Below are 23,587 nucleotides of genomic sequence, written 5' to 3'. Positions count from 1 at the left end.
TCAGAATGATAAATTTCTTACATTTATGCTTTGTGTTAGTGCTTGGGTTATTTATTCAGGTTAATATTTTTATTTAACTATGATGCAATTGCATATTTCAAACTGTTTGGATTAGTATGGAAACTGTATTTGATTAATATTGTATTAATATTGCAGGTAAATACAATACACCATCTTCCATTTTTAATAAATATTGTATTTACAAAAGTACTTTTTGTACTTTAATAATACATTCTGACAAACGGCATAAATTAGTGAATAGTTCCAGTTCTCGATACTTTTGAATTGTCGGCACGGTCTTTCATACACAAATTTCGAACAAACTTTGTGTTTGAAGACTGAAAGTCACATAAATCTCTTGAGGCAAATTTTCACATCTTGTTACAAGAATACTTAAGAGTTTAAAACAAATGTTTTGATCAATATGGTGGTGCGTTTTCTCATCCTGAATTTATCAGACCTCATGTTAAAATCAATTTCACAGTATGTTGATAGGAAGGAGGGGTGGCCAAAGAAAGATAGCCAAACGGATTTCTGTTTGTTCAGACTCATCCCAAAGGCTAGTGTGAATTAACAGTTGTGGCCAAGTTTAACATTTTCACATTCATATTTATGTAGTTTGACAACTGTAAATAGATCTGCTACGAAATTAATTAAAATGCCATTTAGCAGACGATGATGTGGCTGCCAAATTTACAAGTTGAAAAACAGGTCTATGAGATGATCTGCTGGAGTGCTGAGAATCATTTGTGCAGCATGATAGGAACCAAAACATTAGCAGGAAAAAAACAACAACAACAAGACATAGCAATTACCAAACAGTTGGTGAGAGCTGAGTGACAAAACCAAAAAAATACAACTTCACTGCAATATTAAGTTGGTACACAATAACATAGAAGGCTTAAACAAATAACCGAGGCTCCACCGAAATTTTTGGTACTCTTTTTTGCACCTTTTCTGGAACATCCATTCTGAGTGCTATATAAAGTCATTTGGTATCAACATGTTTGGTATCAACAGTCAGGTCACTTAATACCATTCCTTATTCTTACAAAGGCAATAACCAGGAGAAGGGGCAGACATATAAGTGCACAGCAAGGATACATGTAAAGTGTGGTTCTGAACAAACAAACACTAAATGATAAATACATATCATATAAACAAAATTACTGTCAAAGGGAGGAGCTAGGAACTGACTGAGTCGGGCTCTGCCAGATGATCACGTGACTTCGTTCTGATCTCTGTGGGACAGTCTCCCCAAGTCCATCACTAACTTCATCACCTGTTGAAGGGAAACAAACACTACATTTATTTATTACTTATTATTACTTAATATATGAAGTTGCCAGTTTAATCACACATTTTAACAATCAAATTGAGAAAGTGGATACAGGAATCGCTGGCAACGTGAACATTTATTTACATTACAGCACAGTCTAAGTCTTAAATCTAGCTGGCCAGAAGGTGTTGATTATTTTTTATAGACAAAGCTCTGATATTTGTACCAGCAATATCAATTGCCTTTCTTCCTTTAAAATGTAATAAAAGATGGATGAATCAAAATTTCAAACGAACAAGCTTCAGTCTTCTTCAAACCTAAAATATGGAAAAAACTTTTCCTATTTCAGCAGTTTTCACACTTCACAGATGAGATCAAGTTTACACTGAGCACATGTGGCAGATGTGAAGGAGTCTGAAGATGCTGTGGGGACCATTTTTGCTGCTTGCAACATCAAGAATGTCCAGTTATGGTTGCTGGTCAGCGATAGGCTGAGGAGTAATATCCTTAGAGGGTCAAGCTAATGAAACCTTTATTGCCAGTAGCTACTCACAACCATTGTTAGACCTTATGCTCTTTCGGTGGGCCCTGGGTTTCTACTGGTGCAGGACAATGCCTGAGCATGTGGGCAGTTTGGGGATGACTAAGGAATTGATACCATTGAATAGCGCTCACGTTCCCCAGACCTGAATCCAATTGAACACCTCTGGAAACCAATGTATCAGTTATGTATATGAAAAAAGCCACTAACTAGCATGTATTTAATTGCAGTATAATTTAGGACTGGCTGGAATCTTTAAATATGCGCAATTGCTATTTGTAATTCAAACGAATGACGTTAGTGGAGGTTGAATACCTTTTCATGGCACTGTAAAAACATTTGGGGGGAACCACTATTGACTCACCAATGCGAAAATTTATGTAGCCTTCCCCACCACTGAGGATGAGATGTGAGGTAGAGGCAGAACCATCTGCTGAAGATCCACGGCAGCCTGAAATGATGTCAGAAGCCAGTCAAGCTGAGAAGTTGCACTACATTTTAAGTTCTACAACATGAAGCACATAATGTGGCATTGTTAAATTAAATAAAACAGAAGGTGTTACCGGGAGCTAAAATGATAAATTTAACTGCTTGACGATGGCCATGAAAGCATAGTTGAGCTGAAGCCAATGTGCAATATGGGATAGAGGACTCAGAACCTGTTTGGGCAAAATATTAGGAAAAAAAAAAAAAAAGAACATCAGGTAAATACTACATACTTAAATTGCTTAAACGGGTTAAAAAACAAAACAACAAAAAAAAAACCTCACTGAGTGACAGCGGAATGGAGAAAACAGCACCACTTCCTGTGCCCAACCACAGCCGCCCACAGATCACGGACAGGGCAGAGATCTGAAGAGGTGAAAGGGACAGGAATGCACTGCCTGCAAGAAAGAAAAACCAATATAAATTTATCTTTTCATAATCGGTTAAGAAACATTTGATGTGCGACAGTATAAGTAAACCTTTAATTTGCCTTGAAGGGTGAATTTTGACAAAACAGACAATTATTTTTTTTCTGCCTAAATAAAATATACACTGATACATATACAAAACGTATATACAAATATAACAATAATAATAGAGATCATGTTAGGCAGTAAAAAAAGCTGTAATTACTGAGTGTGTTTCCTTACACAGTGAAACTCAAGCTTTGATAGTTTGTAAAAATGGTCATAAACCTAATAGATTTAAGTTTATATATAAAAATTAAACTGTCAAATATTCTTCATGGGCATACAGCATTCCTCCATTTGTAAACATAGCAGTAACAAAAGGGGAAATTTGGCCAACAAAACTACGAATTATTTAAAGATTACTGTAAGAGTGAACAGTACACGGTTGACTTGATGAGGCTCCTGCTGGTCAAATAAAATATGACTTGACGTTTAAGTCACTGATAAGACTAGAGAGAGTCTGCGGTGTACAACTAATGTGACATTTTTATTTTAATAGCTATAGTTATATAGCTCAATTACATATTTTATCCAGCCAGTGTCTTTCAGTGGAATTGAAAAATAACCTTTAAATGCTAGTATTACTAGGTCATTAAAATATTTTTAAAACTTACCTAGAGCTTTGGTTACCATTGATGAAACATCAACCTCCTGTAATGGCCGTCCAGTTGTCCAATCAAACAGCCTGAGCGTAGCATCCAGCCGACAGGAAGCCCAAACTCCGCTTCCTGCTGCACATAGGAAGCGAACCTGTTGTTCGCTTCGATGAGACACAGCGAATGTTTTCTGTATTGCCAAAAGAGAAGGAAAGAAAGAGGTAAACATCATTTGAACGTTTTTTTTTTTTTTAAGTTCCCACTGAGATTCAGTTCCATGACGGAGCTTCCCGTCTGTACATACCTCCACCTTTCTATTTTGAACATCAATCATCAACACTTTGTTCCAGTATCCCACCCAGAGACAGCCGTTCTTGGCTAGGCAACAGCGAATGGGCTGCAGAGGAGTTATGCCTAGTGAAAGTACTTCATGGGCATGAAGATTCCACCCACCTACAAAAAGCGACAAAATTTTTTTTAATTTATTTATAGCATGTATGGTTCTAATCCAATTTATTGAAACTGATTAAAAGATGAAGTGTACCAGAACTGTAGCTGAAAAATGCAAGCATTCCGTTGCCTAATCCAGCAATCACCTGACCTGATGAGAACCTAAGGACAAAAAAAATGGTTTAAAAATAATTGTCTGCAAAATCTGATAATAGCAAACACAGGGCCAGTAAATAAAAACTCACGTAAGAGAGTGCACCCCCTCTGAAAGACTGACTGACTGCATACAGCGCCTCCGAGAGCCAGAGGCTGAATGAATGAGCAAGCTGATATAGAAAAAAAAAAGGGAATTAAAAAAAGTACTTAATCTGAATACACAAAAAATTTATTGGAAGCATATTAGCCATTCATACCCTCCATCCTGCGTCCCAATCCACACAGTCCCAGATGTTTCTCCTAAAGCAAGAGATGAGCCAAACAAGAATCAGTATCCAGTCAGAAGCAGTTGTCAGACTAAGCAGGAACTATTTTAAGCATGCTTGATGGCTGAACTGACCAGTGGGAGGCACAGCACAAATGCACAGAGCAGGAGAGGTGGGTGGAAGGCTGAACTGATCCAGGAGGGTATTGGACCGTGCTGGGTCAATCACTGTGACATCACTACTGGAGGCAGGACCAGTGATCACCCAGACAGAACACTGAGATCGGCATACGCATGGAATGTGTATGAGAATGAATGACATGTTATGGAATGTGGAAATTATGTGTTCAGTTAAAAATGATAAGTCATATATTGAAAATGTTTCTCAAGATCAGAACTTATATGCCTCAAACTGAATATAAAGAGAGTCGACTTTACATTTGTTTTACTTAATTTGAGGTCATGTTCATGTAAGAACAGGTATGCAATTATCCTTTCTGTGGTTCCTCTGTAATTATCCAACACGCAGTGACCTGATCTAGAAGTTCAAGTTGTAACAAATCAAGATTTCAACATACGTGCTGCTCCCCTGACACCTCTGGTGGAACTGCTACAGCACAGGTCAGCTATAAATAAATAAAAAAAATAAAAAGACAAACCCCCTCAGTAAACATAACAAACATGCATGCAGTCAACAATTGAGCTATCAGCTACTGATGACCTGTCTGTTGGTCAGAGTTAGGAAAGATTATTTGATCAAAACCTTTCACAGATCACTGAGCCCTTTTTTACACACACACACACACACACACACACACACACACACACACACACACACACACACACACACACACACACACACACACACACACACACACACACACACACACACACACACACACACACACACACACACACACACACACAGAGTGGTGGGCCGTCAGGGCCAGCAAAGCCTTCTCTGCTGGCCTGAACACTATCAGTGTATGTGGATGTTAGATTTTCTTGTCCAATCAGATTTCAGCCTCCATGTGCTGCCATGTCAAAAAAAATAAAAATAATAATTTTTCAAGAAAAGCTACACAAGCTTGTCTCTGCCTGGGAAAGGGTTTGTTCGCCACTTCCAGTCCAGTGCCTACGAGCGGTACCACTGGATTACAGTCTCTGAGGAGCGGTGCAAATTATGAGTCTGCATTATTAGTATGCATCTCTGGTGAGTAGGTTGTATTTTATTTACATTTTTAATGTTTTTAGACAAATATTGATTCTGAACTGCTCCAGATGATTTAGGTGGCACAGTTGTGGTTGTAGTGTAGAGGTTTTTAGCTTGCTTTTAGTTAAATGGTTTTTACCTTCCATATGTGAAATGTCTCTCTCTTTCTGTAATACCAAACGTTATTATATTGCGTATTACATATTATAATCGTGATGTGATAGTGCTGGTATTAAGAGGTGGATTAAGTCAGGTAAGTCCCCAATGAAGGCCCAGGTACCAAATGCATGGCCGGACACTCATACTGAGATATATATATATATATATATATATATTAGTTTATATAGCATTTTAACTTGCCAAAAGTCATCTAAATTTAGTAAATTTCAGTAAAATCTTTATTCTTGAATTCTCACCAACATACCCTCAAGAATGCATTTGTGAAATGGATATAACTGAATCTAACCTTAGCAGAAGCATCTCTTTGGTCAAGCAATCGCAGCTGTATGAGGGCAGGCATGTCTTTAGGCTCCAGAGTTGGGTCCTTGTTCTGATTCACACACGCACACAGAATCAGAAAATCTACCGATTTGATTATTTTACTGAAATGGCAATGACAAAAAATGTTCACTGCACATCTGCTGTTGAGGAGAGCAGGCATGCATGTGCAAGTGTGTGCATACCTGTGTGTCAGTGTGAGAAACGGGCATGCTCCAGCCATGCACCTGTCTTTTTCCCAGTGTTCTCCACACGTGAGAGCGGATTTCCCGATATAATTCTTTCCTCCTCAGCCTGGGAGATACGGAATCCCTGAGGAGACAAGGAGAGTAGCCATATTAAAGCTTGTAGTCAAAAAAACCTTTAAATTGCTTGGTGGTATGAGGAATATAGCAGCGGTTTTAATTAAATCCAAATATATTTGTGAGATGAACACATGCATCCATAAACTTGACATGGAGAAAAAGCCTGCATACTCTGTCTGAACCATGCTGACGGATAGCTTATGAGGTGAGCCCACTGGTGAGGAAGTTGGAGGTGCAACAGGGGGGACAGTAAGGGCCAAAGCAGCTGGCGCCAAAGCAGCTGGAGCTAATGCAACTGGAGCAAGTTGGTCCTTTGTCAAACCAAGAAAACGGTTAAACCTGAAAGACAAACACAATCCTCATTAAAAGATCAAATGCTTATTCAGGACAACTCAATAAATTATCGGGACCCTTCTGTAAAATAGGCAAAAGTAATCACTAAAAGTAATAAACATTTTCCTCAGCAGAAAAGCTTATACTGTGTTATCTAACAAAGCAGGAAGCACCTGTAAAGGGGTCTTGTAAGTTGTCCACTTCTATGTGCAGAATATTTTTAAGCTCCTTTATATTAATAGATTTGTGCATGTGAACCTCGCTCTCTTGAGTCCAGGCAAGAGCGTTGTCCACTCCTCCATATAGAAATTATAACTATATCTATTCTTAGTTTAGTGCATGTGGAACTCAGATTTCAGAACACAGATTTTCATTAGGGTTTAAATGCAAAGCTGTGATTTTGCAAACTGCCAACCCTTTCAACTGATTTTACCAGGCACAGAGGCAACCAGGATTTTAGTGAATATCTCCTCGTTTTTAACAGAATTTATAATGCAATCAATCTTGAGTCCCTAAATTGCCAACTACAAAACAGTCTAAAGCACCAAAAATCTACTCATTTCTTCTAATTATTTTCTTCCCATTGACCACAATCTATGGTTCTATTTGTTTTCCAATATTGGGGCTGAATTATTTTGGCACAACACACAGTTACAGCATCTAATAATAGTAATAATAATAACAGTAACAAAAGTTTTGAAAAAGGTCTAAGGTCTGAATGTAGTTCTGAAAATTGTAAAGCATGATCCTGATTGGGTGCATTTTTTAAGGGAAGTAGGTGTATAATTACAGATGGTCCCCGAGTGACGATGGGTCGACTTACGATTTTTTAATCTTACGATGACGAGAGCGATACGACAAAATTGTAAAAATATTTAAAATTTCACGGCACAGGCAGCAGCGTATGATGTACGACACGTTGGACGCGCAGCTGGGATGAGCGTATCTCTCGCCCTGTGAGATGCCCCACTCTGTGTATTTTTTTCTGTTTTAAACAGCAATCTTCCAAGCGCCCAACTAAGACTCCTGCTTGTAGTGGAAAAAAAATCAAAAGAGGAGAAAAACCATCAGTTTAGAGCAGAAACTGAAATTATAAATCAGCATGAAGCAGGAAAGACTTTCACAGTCTTTGACTTACGATGGGGTCAATCTATTGAAAGTATTCTTTAATACTGTCCATAATTTTTCACATTTAAACAGGATGTTTATTAAAAAAAACCCAAAAAAACAACCCATAAAACCAAAGTAGAAATAAGATAAAAAATTCCACTGGAAACTCCAGAATTGATTATTTATATGTAGGGGAAATCAAATTGAACAAACCTCCTCCATACACTGCTTTTCTTGTCATCTGGAATATTTTCAGTCTTAGTATTCCTTTAAGAAGAAAGAAATGCAAGTCAGCCTATGTTTAAAAAAACCAAACAGTATCATTTGAAATTTAGTTAAACAGACCCATGAGCCTGTGCACGCCGCAGGGCATCCTGCAGTTCAATCAACCGCTCTTTATACTGATTCTTCTCCATGACTACACGAGCCATCTCTGAACGCGAGAACCGGCGATTTGAGGTAGAAAAAGAAGTCTGGTGGGGAAAGAATATAAAAGTAGATGTCATATGCCATTAATTTGTACTGGACACAAGGAAGACATTTATAACTGTGGATCATAATCCATCTGTCTAAAGCTTCAAAGCCTGCCTGAGCGTTTATCCTGTTCCAGCTCTTATAAACACCTGAACCAGGTGATAAAAGAGTTGCAGCAGTTGGATCTCCTTGTTTGGCCGTACGTTTTAGTAATGACATAAGATAGAAAAGGCTCATTTTGGAAAGCACAATTTGACATATATATTAACAAAAACTTACGTCAGAGTCCTCAGCCTGTGATGCTTCCAGTTCTTTGCGAAGCCTGCGATACAGAAAAAATAAATACATTAAAAAAAGGCATGTAGGTTTTGACCAATCACTGGGATTTTGTGGTATTTTAAGTGCTGTTCGTATCAGATACCTTCGATTATATACATAAAAAAAATGCTTTCCTGTAAATCTTAATTTCTTACTCATGATGGCATATCTACTACAATAACTAATGCATATGTAACTAAACATGTCAGAAAGAACAGTCAAGAAAACTAGGACAGGTTTGTTTCATATATTTTTGAAAAAGTATATTTTTACATGCTTTGTATATGTTGTATTTTGTGGAATAATGTCAAATCTGCCACAATAAGTGATAAGTGATTTTAAAGACATTTCCTTTATCAGCAGAGCTCTTTTGGACACATAGCTCTAGCAGGAAATGTGAATTTCTATTAAAAACCTCATTAAGCCTACCACGGTCATCATTTCTCCTTTTTAAAATAGATTTGCTTGAGTGTCAGGGCTCACTGGCAGACATTTCCATGTAGCGCAAGTACATTACACAGTGAACCTATGCATTTGAACTATGATGCAAATAATTGAATGAACAGAAAAAAAATGAACAGTTTCAATAAGAAACAAAATAAAAAATAGTAATAACTTCTCAAAATTGTACCACTCTGTACTCTAATATGAAACAGCTGATTTTGTTTTGCCATGTAATATGATTTAGATTTATTACATACTGTAAGAACAGGTATGGCATTTTAAAAAGTGCCAAAGAAAAAGGAAGTGTTAATGAACCTGAAAAGCGGAACAAGATTAATGGTACACTTTACCGTTTGGTCTCCTCTTCCATCTCCTTGGTTTTGCTTTCCAGTCGGCTGATGGTTTCCTGACAGGAAGTGAGCTCCAGGTTCAGAGCAGATCTCTCATTCGTCAGTTCCTCTACACGAGAAATAAGGGCCTTACGAGCAGCGTCTACCATCTCGCTAAAAGAATAAAAAAAATTTTTTTACACGGTCTAAACATTATCACCAATAAGCATATATATTTTTTTTGTACAGTGGTGTGAAAAAGTGTTTGCCCCTTCCTGATTTCTTTTTTTTTTTTTTTGCATGTTTCACACTTTAATGTTTCAGATCATCAAACTAATTTAAATATAGGTAAAAGATAACACAAATGAACACAACATGCAGTTTTTAAATGAAGGTTTTTTTATTATTGAGGGAAAACAAAATTCAAAACTACATGGCCCTGTGTGAAAAAGTGTTTGCCCCCCTGTTAGAGTTCAATTTCTCTAGCCACACCCAGGCCTGATTACTGCCACCTGTTCGCAATCAGGAAATCTCTTAAATAGGACCTGCCTGAAAAAGTGAAGTAGACAATAAGATCCTCAAAAGCTAGACATCATGCTGAGATCCAAAGAAATTCAGAAACAAATGAGAAAGTAAGTAATTGAGATCTATCAGTCTGGAAAAGGTTATAGAGCCATTTCTAAAGCTTTGGGACTCCAGCAAACCACAGTGAGAGCCCTTATTCACAAATGGCAAAAACATGGAACAGTGGAGAACCTTCCCAGGAGAACCTTCATTTAAAAACTGCATGTTATGTTCACTTGTGTTATCTTTTACTAATATTTAAATTAGTTTGATGATCTGAAACATTAAAGTGTGACAAACCTGCAAAGAATATAAGAAATCAGGAAGAAGGGCCCACACTTCCACACTTTCACCACTGTATATAATGCTTCTTAGTCAGTACTCAGTCAGTTACTCTAATAGAGTTTGATGTTAAATACTGTTAAAAAAGACATTAACAGGGGAGATTTTCAAAACCAGTCCTTTACAGTAGATTATCATTCTGATTATCTAGTGTGACTTGGTGCATGACTATCCTGTTTAGTGTTCTGTCAAATGCCTACTTGAGACAAGCAAACAAGCTCTTACTGGGTGTGTTTCAGTTCCTCATACTGTGAAAGAATCTCCTCAAACTGGACTGTGCTGCCTGTTTGGAAACCACACAGAAGAAAAAAAAACAAAAAAAAAAAAAACCACACCCACGTCTGACATGACTTAATCTAAATAAATAAAAAAGAAAGCAAAAAGTTGACATTTTCACACTGGTTTTAAACCTACCTCTCACGCTGACACCTTGGTCCACACTCTCCACGTATTCCTGGCTAAGCTCTGAAAGCTCAGAAAATACAGAATCTGTGTTTCTCATCTCCCACTCCAAACTGTCCAAGTCCTTTTCTTTTTCCTCAATTTCATTTTCTTGATTGCCTTCCTCCTCGTCCTCACCTCTCTCTTCTTTAATTTGTCTGATCTCTTCCCCTAGACTGCCGTTTGATTCTCCTATTTCTGCTCGAACTGGAGTACTGAGCAAAAAAAAAAAAATACAAATTGCATAATAATAAATTTTTTATATATATATATATATATATATATATATATATATATATATATATATATATATATATATATATATATATATATATGATTAACATTTGAAAATTTTTTTTTTATTAAACTACAACAAATTCTAACAGAATATTTCCTTCATTCTGAATAAGAGAAAAGAATTCTTTGAAGAATCAATGTAATCAAGATTAGACAGGAGTTGCAACAGCTGCTTAATAAGTAACTAGATTTGAGTCTTCAGTTCATAGAGGAAAAGAGCCTTTATTCCAGCTAAAATGATTCAGAGAGCCAGAAATCAATCAAACAAAAACAAAAAGTGGGACATAATTATGAAATTACAGAAAATGAAAGAACAACAGTTATTGATGTTTAAAATGAACCTACAATATCTATTTGATAAATTGTACCTTGCTTCCACGAGGCCCTGCAGCTGAGCCAATTCTGGAGTAGAACTTATGATGTCGTTGATGAAAAAAGAATTATTCACAGTTTCCATTTTGATTAGTTTAGTGTCTGTGGAAGTTGACGTTTCTGATATTTTGGGGTTGGAAGCAACATCAGGTGTCGCCACACGCTATATGGAAAAAAAAACAACGGGAAGACAGTCTTGTGTGGAAAAAATTTACTTGTGAGCAGTTATATTATGCAAATGTGTAAAATTACCTGGATGGCTGCATTTTCTTCAGGTGGCTCTGTACTTTTGGAGCGTATGCGATTTCTGCAATAGAACAGGTAACTTTCATAAAAACACAATGTAAAATGTGGGAAAAAGTTCATGCTAGTATTATGGCAAATAATATCTATATATCTATATATATTTTTATTATTAAACTGCGAATAATGCAGCACGCATTTTTGTTTGATAATTTTTATCAAAACTATAAATAAATATAAAAGAGGCGAAATAATAACCTTTAGCACAACACACGATGTCCTTTCTTTATTTAGATTTTATTATTTATTTTTTTTTCTAATAAATTCCACCGAAATTTTGTTCCAAATCCGGCAATTAAAACCGTCCATGTGGAAACATGGAAGAAGTTCCGTTTGGTGTCCTCTTGATTTTGGTAATTTAAAACATTATAATTACTTTAAACATTTATAAGAATATTTTGCTCTATGATAAGTATGGGTTCACTAATAATAAACATACATTTGCATAAAGCAGCCATAAAATTTGTCAAATATTTAATAGCGCATTATTGTCATAAGCAAAAATTTTGATTTTAATGTAACTTGCATCGTGAACATCGAGCATCACGCGAGCAGCTTTCTCTCAACTCAGATGATGGTTCTTTCTCTCTCGCGGCGTAATACAATGGGAGCTCAGGTCAGCTTCCCACGTATTTGTCCTCGTTCTGCGTGTATACCTCATACAGGCAGCATTCTCCGAATGTACGGTTTACTACAGTATTGTGACCATGTGTGTTCTCATGGAAGGAGATTCTCCTCTGAAAAAATATCCCTCCTCCTCGTCTCCCTCGTGGCAGCCACGTGACTCTTTTCATAGGTAACGTGCAGGTAAATTTGTTTTTGATTTTTACTTTACATTATGTACTAATCATTGTTATTTGTTTCAGATACATTAGGGATAATTTATACATAAAATAAAATAAAAAATATATTTATATGAATATTTCTGGGTGTGTGGAACAGATTATCTGAGTATACATTAATTTCTATGTAAATGTCACAAACATTTAGAAGAATATTTTGTCTTCATGCTCTATGTTGAGTTTGGGTTCACTAATGATAAACATACATTTGCATAAAGCATCCATATTTGTCCCTGCCTATGTTGATTATAGTACTACAAACTTGAAAAGTATTAATTTAAGGTACATTTAGGACAGATAAAAATGTGCTATTAATTTGCGATTAATCGGGCGTTAACTAATGACAATTGTGTGATTAAATATTTTAATCGATTAACAGCCCATATTTATTTTATATATATATATATATATATATATATATATATATATATATATATATATATATATATATATATATATATATATATATATATATATTAATGCATTGCCTCAGCATACAGTAAATAAATAAATCATTTCACACAGGAAATTAAGACATATGTAACTAACTTTGTATGAATGTTAATACTATTAAAAAAAAAAAAAAAAAAAAAAAAAAACATATGAGACAATAATAAACTTTATCGTACTCCTAAAAAACAAAGTAAGGCATTTTAAAATACCTTAGAGGGGACCCTTCCCTTTCCAGCTCCTTTTTCTTTTCCAGTAGATCCCGATATGTCAGAACTAACTAGATAGACAGATAGAGGGAGGAATAATATTGTTCTGAAACATGCTCTGTGCTAATTATCAAGGTAGAAGTTAGATACTGACCTTGCTGTGTGTGTGTTTCAGTGTGTTTAACTCTTTAGTCAGACTTGCTTTCTGCTCCTCCAGAGCCACCACTGAAGAAAACAGAAGCACCTGATATGTAAAGACACGTTTAAGAAAACTGAGGTCTAGATTTCTTACCAACATTTAGAAACTCCAGTATTGTGATAAAATAGAAAGTGTGATCATAGCTTGATTATATAACTATTCTACTTAAGGATATTACTAAATTCCTTATTTTAATTAGTCCATGATGTGGATCTTCTAACAGAAACAGGCAACACTATTTTGATCAGAAATGTACTTCGCCTATTCTTTAGACTGCAAGTTTCAAACCTGATAAAGAAAATGCGGCACTGCTCTCTGGGTGGCGTTATTAGTTCCCTTGTCAATCAGAGTGGCACTAGCCAATCGTGGGCTTCTGTGTGCTTGTATGCCAAAGAAGACATTGCGTTATTTCATATGATCATTTTGCAGCTGCCCTGTGATGCAACATTGGCAGCAGTTCAAAAAGCTGCTAAGGTTGGCTTCACTTAACGTCAAGGAAACAAGTGTTAGCCTTCACCCTCTCTGCATGGCAGCTGTCGTGCTAGGAAAAAGCTGGTTAGTGGTAGAAAGTAACTGGGGTGGGGGGTGGGGGGTGGGGGTTTAAAACTAATAAATAAAAAGTACAACTCTGAACTGCTTTGGCATTCTAGCATGAAAGCGCAAACATGTAGGGAAAAAATGGATTTACTTTGATCAGCTTGCTCTCTGGCTTTCTTCTCCAGATCCCTTTCTCTCTTCTCCCGCTCCTTGTCTCTGCCACGTATCGCCCTCCTCTCCTGCTCAAACTGATCATCCAACTCCAAATAACGCTGCAGCGGTAAGAGAGGAAATTGATGCGTATAGGTATTTCTTTTAAAATATTATATATAAAAAGTCCTGCTCAGGCACAGAATAAATAGAAAAAAGAATTAAAAATTAACTCAAAATTAAGCTTGGATTGTTTAATCCAGTACAAATACTAAACTTACCTCTTGGCTCTCCCTACGCAGCATTCTCTCTCTCTCATATCTCTCCAGCAGCTCTTCCTTCTCCCCTTTCTCCTTCTCCACAGCATCCTCGCTCTCTCTTAGCTGAGCCCGACAGCTGGCGAGCCCTTCAAGAACCCACACCAGGATGGGCAGCAGTGATTCAACCACATCTGCTCCATGAGTTTCCACAACTGACTATACAGTAATAAGTAAAAGAAAATACATAGCACACAAAGAGATCAAGAGGGGCAAAAATAGCAGTGAAATGGTAAGAAAACAATGTGCTGTGGCTATATCCTTTACTGAACAGTACATATGATGACTACATATTTTAGTCCGAGACTCTTATCTACAGGCACAGGCACTAGAACAGGAAGAGCAGTTCACTACATCAGGGACTTTTCACATGGTGGACAGCTACATTTCACTTCCTTTTTGAAACGATGGCAAAACAATGTTGTATAAAAACTTAGTACAATTTAGCATTCATCTATGTGACACTTCCATACAGGCTCTGGTTGTCTGACATCTCAGCCCAATCTGCCATGTGACATGAACGTGCAAAGTGTGCATTGGTTTACCTGGAGCTCAGAGTACAATTTTCCAGCCTCCTCACTGACAATGTCTGGGTCCAGCTCCAGGTCTCCCATCACACTCAAGGAAGTTTCTCCATACTCCATTTCTTTTTCCTCCTAAACCTTGTCCCAATGACTGATTCCTGTATTTCACTTTACCTCCCTGCACAGTTGCTTATTTTCTCCAGGAATTCTCTTCCTTTCGTAATTTAAATAAACTTATCGCCCATTTTGATCACCCCAACATGTTCTAACGACTGTGGAACACAAACAGACGACAGTATGTCTACAAATACACATATGTATTCCAAAATCTAAATAAAAACCCAACTAGCATTAGTTAATAAAAAGGTGCAGCGTACTTTCACATGCTTCTGCCTCATTCAACCCACACACAAAATTTCACAAGAGACCCAACAAGCTGCTTTTATACTGAAACAAGCTTAACTAATGTCTGGTGGTGGCTTGGTGTCCATCCTGGAAAAGAGGAAGAAAATGATTTCCTTTAATTATCATAGCAGCAATTTCCTGATCATCAAGCACTTTTTGTAACATGAATATCATTGCTGTTTGTGAACAGGGGACTTGTGGGTGTAAATAAATGTGTGAAATCTGGCTCATTAAGAATTAAAATAAAGTGAGCATTCACAGTTTGACGGTTGCTTCTTTTTGTGTGTGTGTGTGTGTGTGTGTGTGTGTGTGTGTGTATTTACTATAGCTGTGACAATCACAACGCACTGTTATTAAACATATTTATTACTGACTCAAGAGTGCTGATTTAACAGGGAACTGAAATTGAACGAATTCAACTCCCAGCTCAATATCTAAAATACAAGCAAGCCTATGAATACTGACAACTCGTGTGTTTAATTGGTAGAAAGCACTGGAAATAACTAGACTGGCTCTAGCAAAATAGACAAAAATTTACATTACACCATTAAACAATGGGCATGAATATGTTCCCAGTTGGAGCAGGACCAATCTATAATTATGGGATTGGCTGAATTTATCAATGATGCTCTGGGAAAGGAAATGGATTCAGAAAAAACAAAAACAAAATAATAGTACAGAATTAATTTAGGTTCAGGATGCATGGGTGGAATTAGGGAACTACAGTTAGAGATGTAAGACCACCACCCTGGCTGTGTTGACAGGTCGCATGGTTTTCTCAGGTAGTAAAGTTTTAGGTATAAAACTAAAAAGAGGTGAAATATTATCAGATCAAATATGCTCAGTAGATTAAAGACCTCACATATTACTTTAAGATAGAATCAATTATACATAGAGTCTATTATGCTCTGCTGTGAGAGGAGACAGGGCCTAAATGTACACACAGGACACACTTCGAAAAGGAGAAGACACAAGACACCTTTGAAAACTCACCGGCTGTTTTTCACTCAACCGGTAACTGCGGGTCGAAACGAATATATATATGTGTGAAGAGAAAGAGAAAGAGAAAGAGAAAGATCAGCTCACCTGGAGCTGTTATTGAGACTCGGGGATCTTCTCCGTCCTGTAGGCTTTCCAGTCGCGTTAACTTGAAAACCGTATTAATTACTCTGGAGCAGGTTAGGGAAGGGGCGTGGACACGAAAGTAATAAGCGTGGCAGTAGGCAGGTGATAACCAATCAGATTAAAGAAAGGGGTAGAATCCAACCAATCGAGGAGTTTTGGAGGCGGGAAGAGGTGCGCCTTCGGGAGGAAAAAAACTTTCTGAAAGTTGAAAATAGACACGTGACGAGAGGCAGTCATGTGATGCAGGGCCACGGATGGGGGGGAGTTAAAACCACGCAGAATATTATGCATTCCTAACACCGTGTAAGCAACAGTGAATGAACGCTCAAAGGTCATACCCTATTTGTCGTCTTCCGAATTGACTGTTTAATGTATTCGGCAGCGAGTTACCCCTATAATGTCTTTCACGCATATCAGGTTTCAGCAGAGACTCCACCACTGGCAGAGATGGCAAAAGTGCACACATCCTCAAGTAGAAGGACAGATACTTATGTTTTAAAAGACAGGTAAAAAGTTGAAGTACTGACTACACTTTTTAAGTAAAGTATGGCTTTAATTTTTTCCTTAAGTTAAAAAATTACTACTACATGTTTTAGTGTCATCCTGGTAACTGGACCTCACATCATAATAATAATACAAAAGAATTTCAAATGTTGTTATTTAATGAATGTATCCCGGCTGAACAACCACAATATAGAACACAAGCAGAGAAAAGGTGATGATAATCAGGTGATCAGAAATGTCTCTGTTCTCAGTCATGTTTACATCACTGACTCCCTCTGTCTCATCCACGTTAACCACAGACTTTTTGTTGCGTTCTTCCTTGCTTTCTGTTAGCTTCATAAACTAGTCTACGTCTGTGGTGTGTGAGGAAATGATTCACCAGTGGTAGATTGTAAAAGCCCCGCATGACATGAAATAGGTTGATGGGCTGAAAATGGTGTGTAATAATAAGAAAAAAATATTGATCACGTCACCAAATAAATTCAAACTCAAGTAACGAGCCTGGTTTAAAAATGTAAGAAGTTTAAAGTACAGACATTTGTGTAGAAATGTAGAGTGAAAGTAAAAATGTCTAAAAATAGTTAAGTAAAGTACTGATACCAGAAAAATCCACTTAAGTACAGTAACAAAGTATTTGTACTTCATTACTTCCCATCTCTGACCACTGGGAAACACCAACCCCATAGACTATTTCACGTTTTCTGTTTTAAAACGTGTTAGATCAGGTGCGACATCAGAGTCCACAGCCAACCTCATCCACACACAAATACGATGTAATCAATTATGCTAATTCCTGCTTGGGTTATTCGAGGTGGCCAATTACCAATAGCAACAAATCCAATAACAAAGTTAAAATGACAAGTAAAGAAATAAACTAAGTTCAAGATCTAAGGTTGTGGTGTCACAGAAGACTTTATTCAGCAGAAATACAGCCAGGCAGGCCACTGAAGTACCCAAAAGCAATACCCAAGCAGCCACTGAAGTACCCCAAAATAATTAACACACTGTTTTGATATATATATATATATATATATATATATATATATATATATATATATATATATATATGTATATATATATATATATATATACACATACACCCATCTACTGTGAGAAACAGAATCTAAAAAAAATCCGGAAAAATCAGATTGTTTAATTTTTTTTATAATTTATTTTAATTTTATTGCATGAAATAAGTATTTGATACCATAGAAAAATAGAATTTAATATTTGGTACAGAAACCATTGTTTACAATTACAAAGGTCAGACATTTCCTGTAGCTCTTCACCAGGTTTGCACACACTGCAGCAGGGATTTTGGCCCACTCCTCCTTACAGGTCTTTCAGTTTTTGTGGCTGTTGCTGGGCATCACGGAGTTTCAGCTTACTCCATAGATTTTCTATAGGGTTCAGGTCTGCAGACTGGCTAGGCCACTCCAGGACCATGAAATGTTTCTTATGGAGCCCCTCCTTAGTTGCCCTGGCTGTGTGTTTTGGGTCCTTGTCCTGCTGGAAGACCCAGCCACGACCCATCTTCAATGCACTTACTGATGGTAGGAGGTTGTTGCCCAAAATCTCACGATACATGGCCCCATCCTTCCTCCCCTAATACGGTGCAGTCGTCCTGTCCCCTTTGCAGAAAAGCACCCCCAAAGCATGATGTTTCGACCACCATGCTTTACGGTTGGGATGGTGTTCTTGGGATTGTACTCATCCTTCTTCTTCCTCCAAACACGGCGAGCGGAGTTCTATTTTGGTCTTATCTGACCACATGATCTTCTCCCATGCCTCCTCTGGATCATCCAGATGGTCTTTGACAAACTTCAGACGGGCCTGGACATGTACTGGCTTGAGGTGGGGGACCTTGCATGCGCTGCAGGATTTTAATCCATGACAGTGTAATGTGTTACTAATGGTAACCATTGAGACTGTGGTCCCAGCTCTCTTCAGGTCATTGACCAGGTCCTTCCTTGTAGTTCTAGGCTGATCCCTTACCTTTCTCAGGATCATTGATACTCCATGAGAGCAGATCTTGCATGGAGCCCCAGTGTGAGGGAGATTGACCGTCATCTTGAATTTCTTCCATTTTCTAATAATTGCACCGTTTTTGCCTCCTCATCAAGCTGTTTGCCTATTGTCCTGTAGCCCATCCCAGCCTTTTGCAGGTCTACAATTTTGTCCCTAGTGTCTTCAGACAGATCTTTGGTCTTGCCCATAGTGGAGAAGTTGGAGTCTGATTGATTGAGTGTGTGGACAGGTATCTTTTATACAGGTAACAAGTTCAAACAGGTGCAATTAATACAGGTAATGAGTGGAGAATAGGAGGGCTTCAAAGACAAACTAACAGGTCTGTGGGAGACAGAATTCTTGCTGGTTGGTAGGTGATCAAATACTTATTTTATGCAATAAAATGGAAAATAATACAAATCTGATTCCAAAAAAGTTTGGACACTGTACAAATTGTGAATAAAAAAGGAATGCAATAATTTACAAATCTTGCAAACTTATATTTTATTCACAATAGAATATTGATAACATATCAAATGTTGAAAGTGAGACATTTTGAAATGTCATGCCAAATATTGGCTCATTTAGAATTTCATGAGAGCTACAAGTTCTAAAAAAAAAAGTTTATGGAAAAGTTAAAAGTTAAATGTACATATAAGGAACAGCTGGAGGACCAATTTGCAACTTATTAGGTCAATTGGCAACATGATTGGGTATAAAAAGAGCTTCTCAGAGTGGCAGTGTCTCTCAGAAGTCAAGATGGGCAAAGGTTTATCAATTCCCCCAATGCTGCAGCGAAAAATAGTGGAGCAATATCAGAAAGGAGTTTCTCAATGAAAAATTGCAAAGAGTTTGACGTTTGACATAATTTCATCCAAAGATTCAGAGAATCTGGAACAATCTCTGTTCGTAAGGGCCAAGGCCAGAAAACCATACTGGATGCCCGTGATCATTGGGCACTTAGACGGCACTGCATCACATACAGGAATGTTACTGTAATGGAAATCACAACATGGGCTCAGGAATACTTCCAGAAAACATTGCAGATGAAAACAATCCACCGTGCCATTCGTCGTTGCCGGCTAAAACTCTATAGATCAAAAAAGAAGCCATATCTAAACATCCAGAAGCGATCCAGAAGTGCAGGCGTTTACTCTGGGCCAAGGCTCATTTAAAATAGACTGTGGCAAAGTGAAAAACTGTTCTGTGGTCAGATGAAGAAAAATTTTAAGTTCTTTTTGGAAAACTGGGACGCCATGTCTGGGACGCCATGTCATCCGCCATGTCATCCGGCCTTTCTGATGGTATAGGGTTGCATGAGTGCGTGTGGCATGGGCAGCTTACACATCTGGAAAGCACCATCAATGCTGAAAGGTATATCCAAGTTCTAGAACAACATATGCTCCTATTTTCCAACATGACAATGCCAGACCACATACTGCATCAATTACAACATCATGGCTGTGTAGAAGAAGGATCCGGGTACTGAAATGGAGAGCCTGCATTCCAGATCTTTTACCCATAGAAAACATTTGGCGCATCATAATGAGGAAGATGCGACAAAGAAGACCTAAGACATTTGAGCAACTAGAAGCCTGTATTACCAAGAATGGGACAACATTTCTATTCCTAAACTTGAGCAACTTGTCTCCTCAGTCACCACATGTTTGCAGACTGTTATAAAAAGAAGAGGGGATGCCACACAGTGGTAAACATGGCCTTGTCCCAGCTTTTTTGAGATGTGTTGATGCCATGAAATATAAAATGAACTTATTTTTTCCTTGAAATTATACATTTTCTCAGTTTAAACATTTTATATATATTATTTATGTTGTATTTTGAATAAAATATTGAAATTTGGAACTTCCACATCATTGAGTTCTGTTTTTATTCACAATTTGTACAGTGTCCCAACTTTTCGGGAATCGGGTTTGTAATTTAAACACCATACAATGTGATTTTCTGGATTTCTTTAATTCTGTCTCTCACAGTTGAGGTGTACCTAGGATGACAATTACAGATCTCGCTCCTATTCTACAGATCTCGCTGATCTTCCTTTGTAGTTGGGAAAAATTTGATCAGCAGTGTATCAAATACTTATTTGCCCCACTGTATTTGTATGACAGAAACACTCTATGAAAAGGTTAAAAGGTTAACACTATAACACTATAAGATCTACAGTGGCATGCATTTACAGAATCAGCAAACACCCAGTTCCCACCAGCACATAACAATTAATGCAGATATGACTTCAGTCATCAATATGTCACAATAGCAGATGAAAAAATCATTATTAAGTGCTAGGTCTACTTTTTACAGCTGAAATTGCAGTACACATGGTGAACCTTGTCGAAAAATGCTGCTGGGTCAGAACTACAGCAATAACAAATACAACATATAAGTGACTTTTATTAACTCAAGATAGAAAGCGCATGCATGAAAACATATCCAATCTGGATATAAACAACTAAAAAACTAATTACTAACTATATACTATTAGTATTAACAGACCCTTTAAATAAATCTTTAGAAATCTAGGTCATGTGGATTACTTGCATATAATTGTACATACATTACAGGAATTTGGGCATTTTCTAGTCAGGCTATCAGATTTCTTTATTTAAATTAATTGGGCAATAAATAATATTAGACAGTTAAAATAATGGGTCATTGTCAGATTTCCAGTTGTCTGGATGTTTCCCCCATTTCCCATAGAGACAGGGAAATTTTCGATTAGCCTTCATCACCACTACACTGACACACGAATCAGGCTTCCTGATGACCTCACACCAGTCTGGATAATCTACAGGCTGTGGATTGCTGCAAGGAAGACAGATAAAAACAGATTTTAGTGTAGATGTGAATTTCTGTAATTGCAAAGTCTGCCAGTCTGGTACATTTATGTAGTTACATGCACCTTTATGTGGTTACATAAACTTGAATGCTGAACTAAAGTAAATGGAAGGTTGTGCAACATAAAAGTAATTAAGTGATTGTGTTACATTCTCATAACACACAAAAGCTTGCACCCATTAAATACATATCTAAAATCATTCAAATTAATTTATTTCATTTATACTAATCTAAATAACTAACATGCTGCCTTTTTAATATCATACACCATTAAATATTATTGATAAAATCTTGATAGTCCTGCTTTGGAGTAATATTAATTTGACAAATGATTGTGACAAGCACAATGATCCGAATCACTTACTGATCACAGCAGCCTACTCCAAAGGGTTCCATGCACACACAGTGGTAGCAGTCATTAGTAATCCAGCTGTCACCAATACCAAAGACTTGACCCTGGTATTCACAGCTCCCTGTGTAGCAAAGATTACACATACACAACCGAAATCAATCAAACTGATAAAAGTTTAAAAGATTGTACAGATTGTACATATGGAGAATATGCTCTGTAAGAAGCATATCAAGGTTCAGGCGTGGCCTAGCCAGTCTCCAGACCTAAACCCAGTAGAGAATCTTTAGAGGGAGCTCAAACTCCGTGTTTCTCAGCGACAGGCCAGAAACCTGACTGATCTAGAGAAGATCTGTGTGGAGGAGTGGGCCAAAATCCCTCCTGCAGTGTGTGCAAACCTGGTGAAAAACTACAGGAAACGTTTGACCTCTGTAACTGCAAACAAAGGCTACTGTACCAAATATTAACATTGACTTTCTCAGGTGTTCAAGTACTTATTTGCAGCTGTATCATACAAATAAATAGTTACAAAATCATACATTGTGATTTCTGTATTTTTTTTTTTAGATTATGTCTCTCACAGTGGACATGCACCTACGATGACAATTTCAGACCACTCCATGATTTCTAAGTGGGAGAACTTGCAAAATAGCAGGGTGTTCAAATACTTATTTTCCTCACTGTATATATATATATATATATATCTTCTTCTTCTTCTTTCGGCTGCTCCCATTAGGGGTCGCCACAGCGGATCATCCGTCTCCATACCACCCTGTCCTCTATATCTGCCTCTTTTACACCAACTACCTGCATGTCTTCCCTCACCACATCCATGAACCTCCTCCTTGGCCTTCCTCTTTTCCTCCTACCTGGTGGCTCCATCTTCAGCATTTTTCTACCAATATAATTTATGTCCCTTCTCTGCACATGTCCAAACCATCTCAATCTCGCCTCCCTCACCTTGTCACCAAAACATCCTACATGTGCTGTCCCTCTAATAAACTCATTTCTAATCTTGTCCATCCTCGTCACTCCCAACGAAAACCTCAACATCTTCAGCTCTGCTACCTCCAGCTCCACCTCCTGTCTTTTACTCAATGCCACTGTCTCTAATCCATACAACATCGCAGGTCTCACCACAGTCCTATAAACTTTCTCTTTCATTCTTGCAGATACTCTTCTATCACAAATCACTCCTGTCACTCTTCTCCACCCACTCCACCCTGCCTGCACTCTTTTCTTTACTTCCATAACACACTCTCCATTACTTTGCACTGTTGACCCCAGGTACCTGAACTCCTTCACCTTCTTCACCTCTTCTCCCTGCAACCGCATCACTCCACTGCCCTCCCTCTCATTCACACACATGTACTCTGTCTTACTCCTACTGACTTTCATTCCCCTTCTCTCCAGCGCATATCTCCACCTCTCCAGGCTCTTCTCAACCTGCTCTCTACTCTCACCACAAATCACAATATCATCTGCAAACATCATAGTCCAGGGAGACTCCTGTCTGACCTCGTCCGTCAA

At 37.6% G+C, this 23,587-nt stretch overlaps 1 protein-coding gene across 4 annotated transcripts; it reads right to left on the bottom strand.

Annotated features, from left to right (window-relative positions):
• Nucleotides 1-180: 180 nt before the first annotated feature.
• Nucleotides 181-16,447, bottom strand: LOC310731319 (C-Jun-amino-terminal kinase-interacting protein 4). Of its 4 annotated transcripts, none has more exons than XM_083550889.1 (29): nucleotides 16,306-16,446; nucleotides 15,192-15,306; nucleotides 14,836-15,086; nucleotides 14,255-14,449; nucleotides 13,975-14,095; nucleotides 13,242-13,312; nucleotides 13,091-13,158; nucleotides 11,536-11,590; nucleotides 11,280-11,446; nucleotides 10,588-10,829; nucleotides 10,399-10,456; nucleotides 9,289-9,441; nucleotides 8,456-8,498; nucleotides 8,048-8,175; nucleotides 7,916-7,969; nucleotides 6,431-6,598; nucleotides 6,140-6,266; nucleotides 5,923-6,006; nucleotides 4,822-4,869; nucleotides 4,379-4,520; nucleotides 4,236-4,278; nucleotides 4,068-4,148; nucleotides 3,917-3,984; nucleotides 3,677-3,825; nucleotides 3,391-3,562; nucleotides 2,591-2,704; nucleotides 2,384-2,479; nucleotides 2,185-2,271; nucleotides 181-1,282 (listed from the first exon to the last, which is right to left on the bottom strand). In XM_083550889.1, exons 3-29 carry the CDS (start codon nucleotides 14,932-14,934, stop codon nucleotides 1,173-1,175), a joined length of 2,943 nt encoding a protein of 980 aa, XP_083407015.1. In that variant the 5' UTR covers nucleotides 14,935-15,086; nucleotides 15,192-15,306; nucleotides 16,306-16,446; the 3' UTR covers nucleotides 181-1,172. The 4 variants fall into 4 exon arrangements, with proteins under 4 accessions (XP_083407015.1, XP_083407014.1, XP_083407016.1 ...); XM_083550888.1 differs by having other exon boundaries at nucleotides 15,198-15,306; XM_083550890.1 differs by having other exon boundaries at nucleotides 13,242-13,331; nucleotides 14,836-15,306; nucleotides 16,306-16,447.
• Between the last annotated feature and the right edge of the window lie 7,140 nt (nucleotides 16,448-23,587).

The sequence above is a fragment of the Silurus aristotelis genome (assembly GCF_946808225.1).
Source record: "Silurus aristotelis genome assembly, chromosome: 1".
In the NCBI taxonomy this organism is placed as follows: Eukaryota; Metazoa; Chordata; class Actinopteri; order Siluriformes; family Siluridae; genus Silurus; species Silurus aristotelis.
Note: the sequence above shows the minus strand (reverse complement) of the source record. Positions and strands in the feature narration are given on the sequence as shown.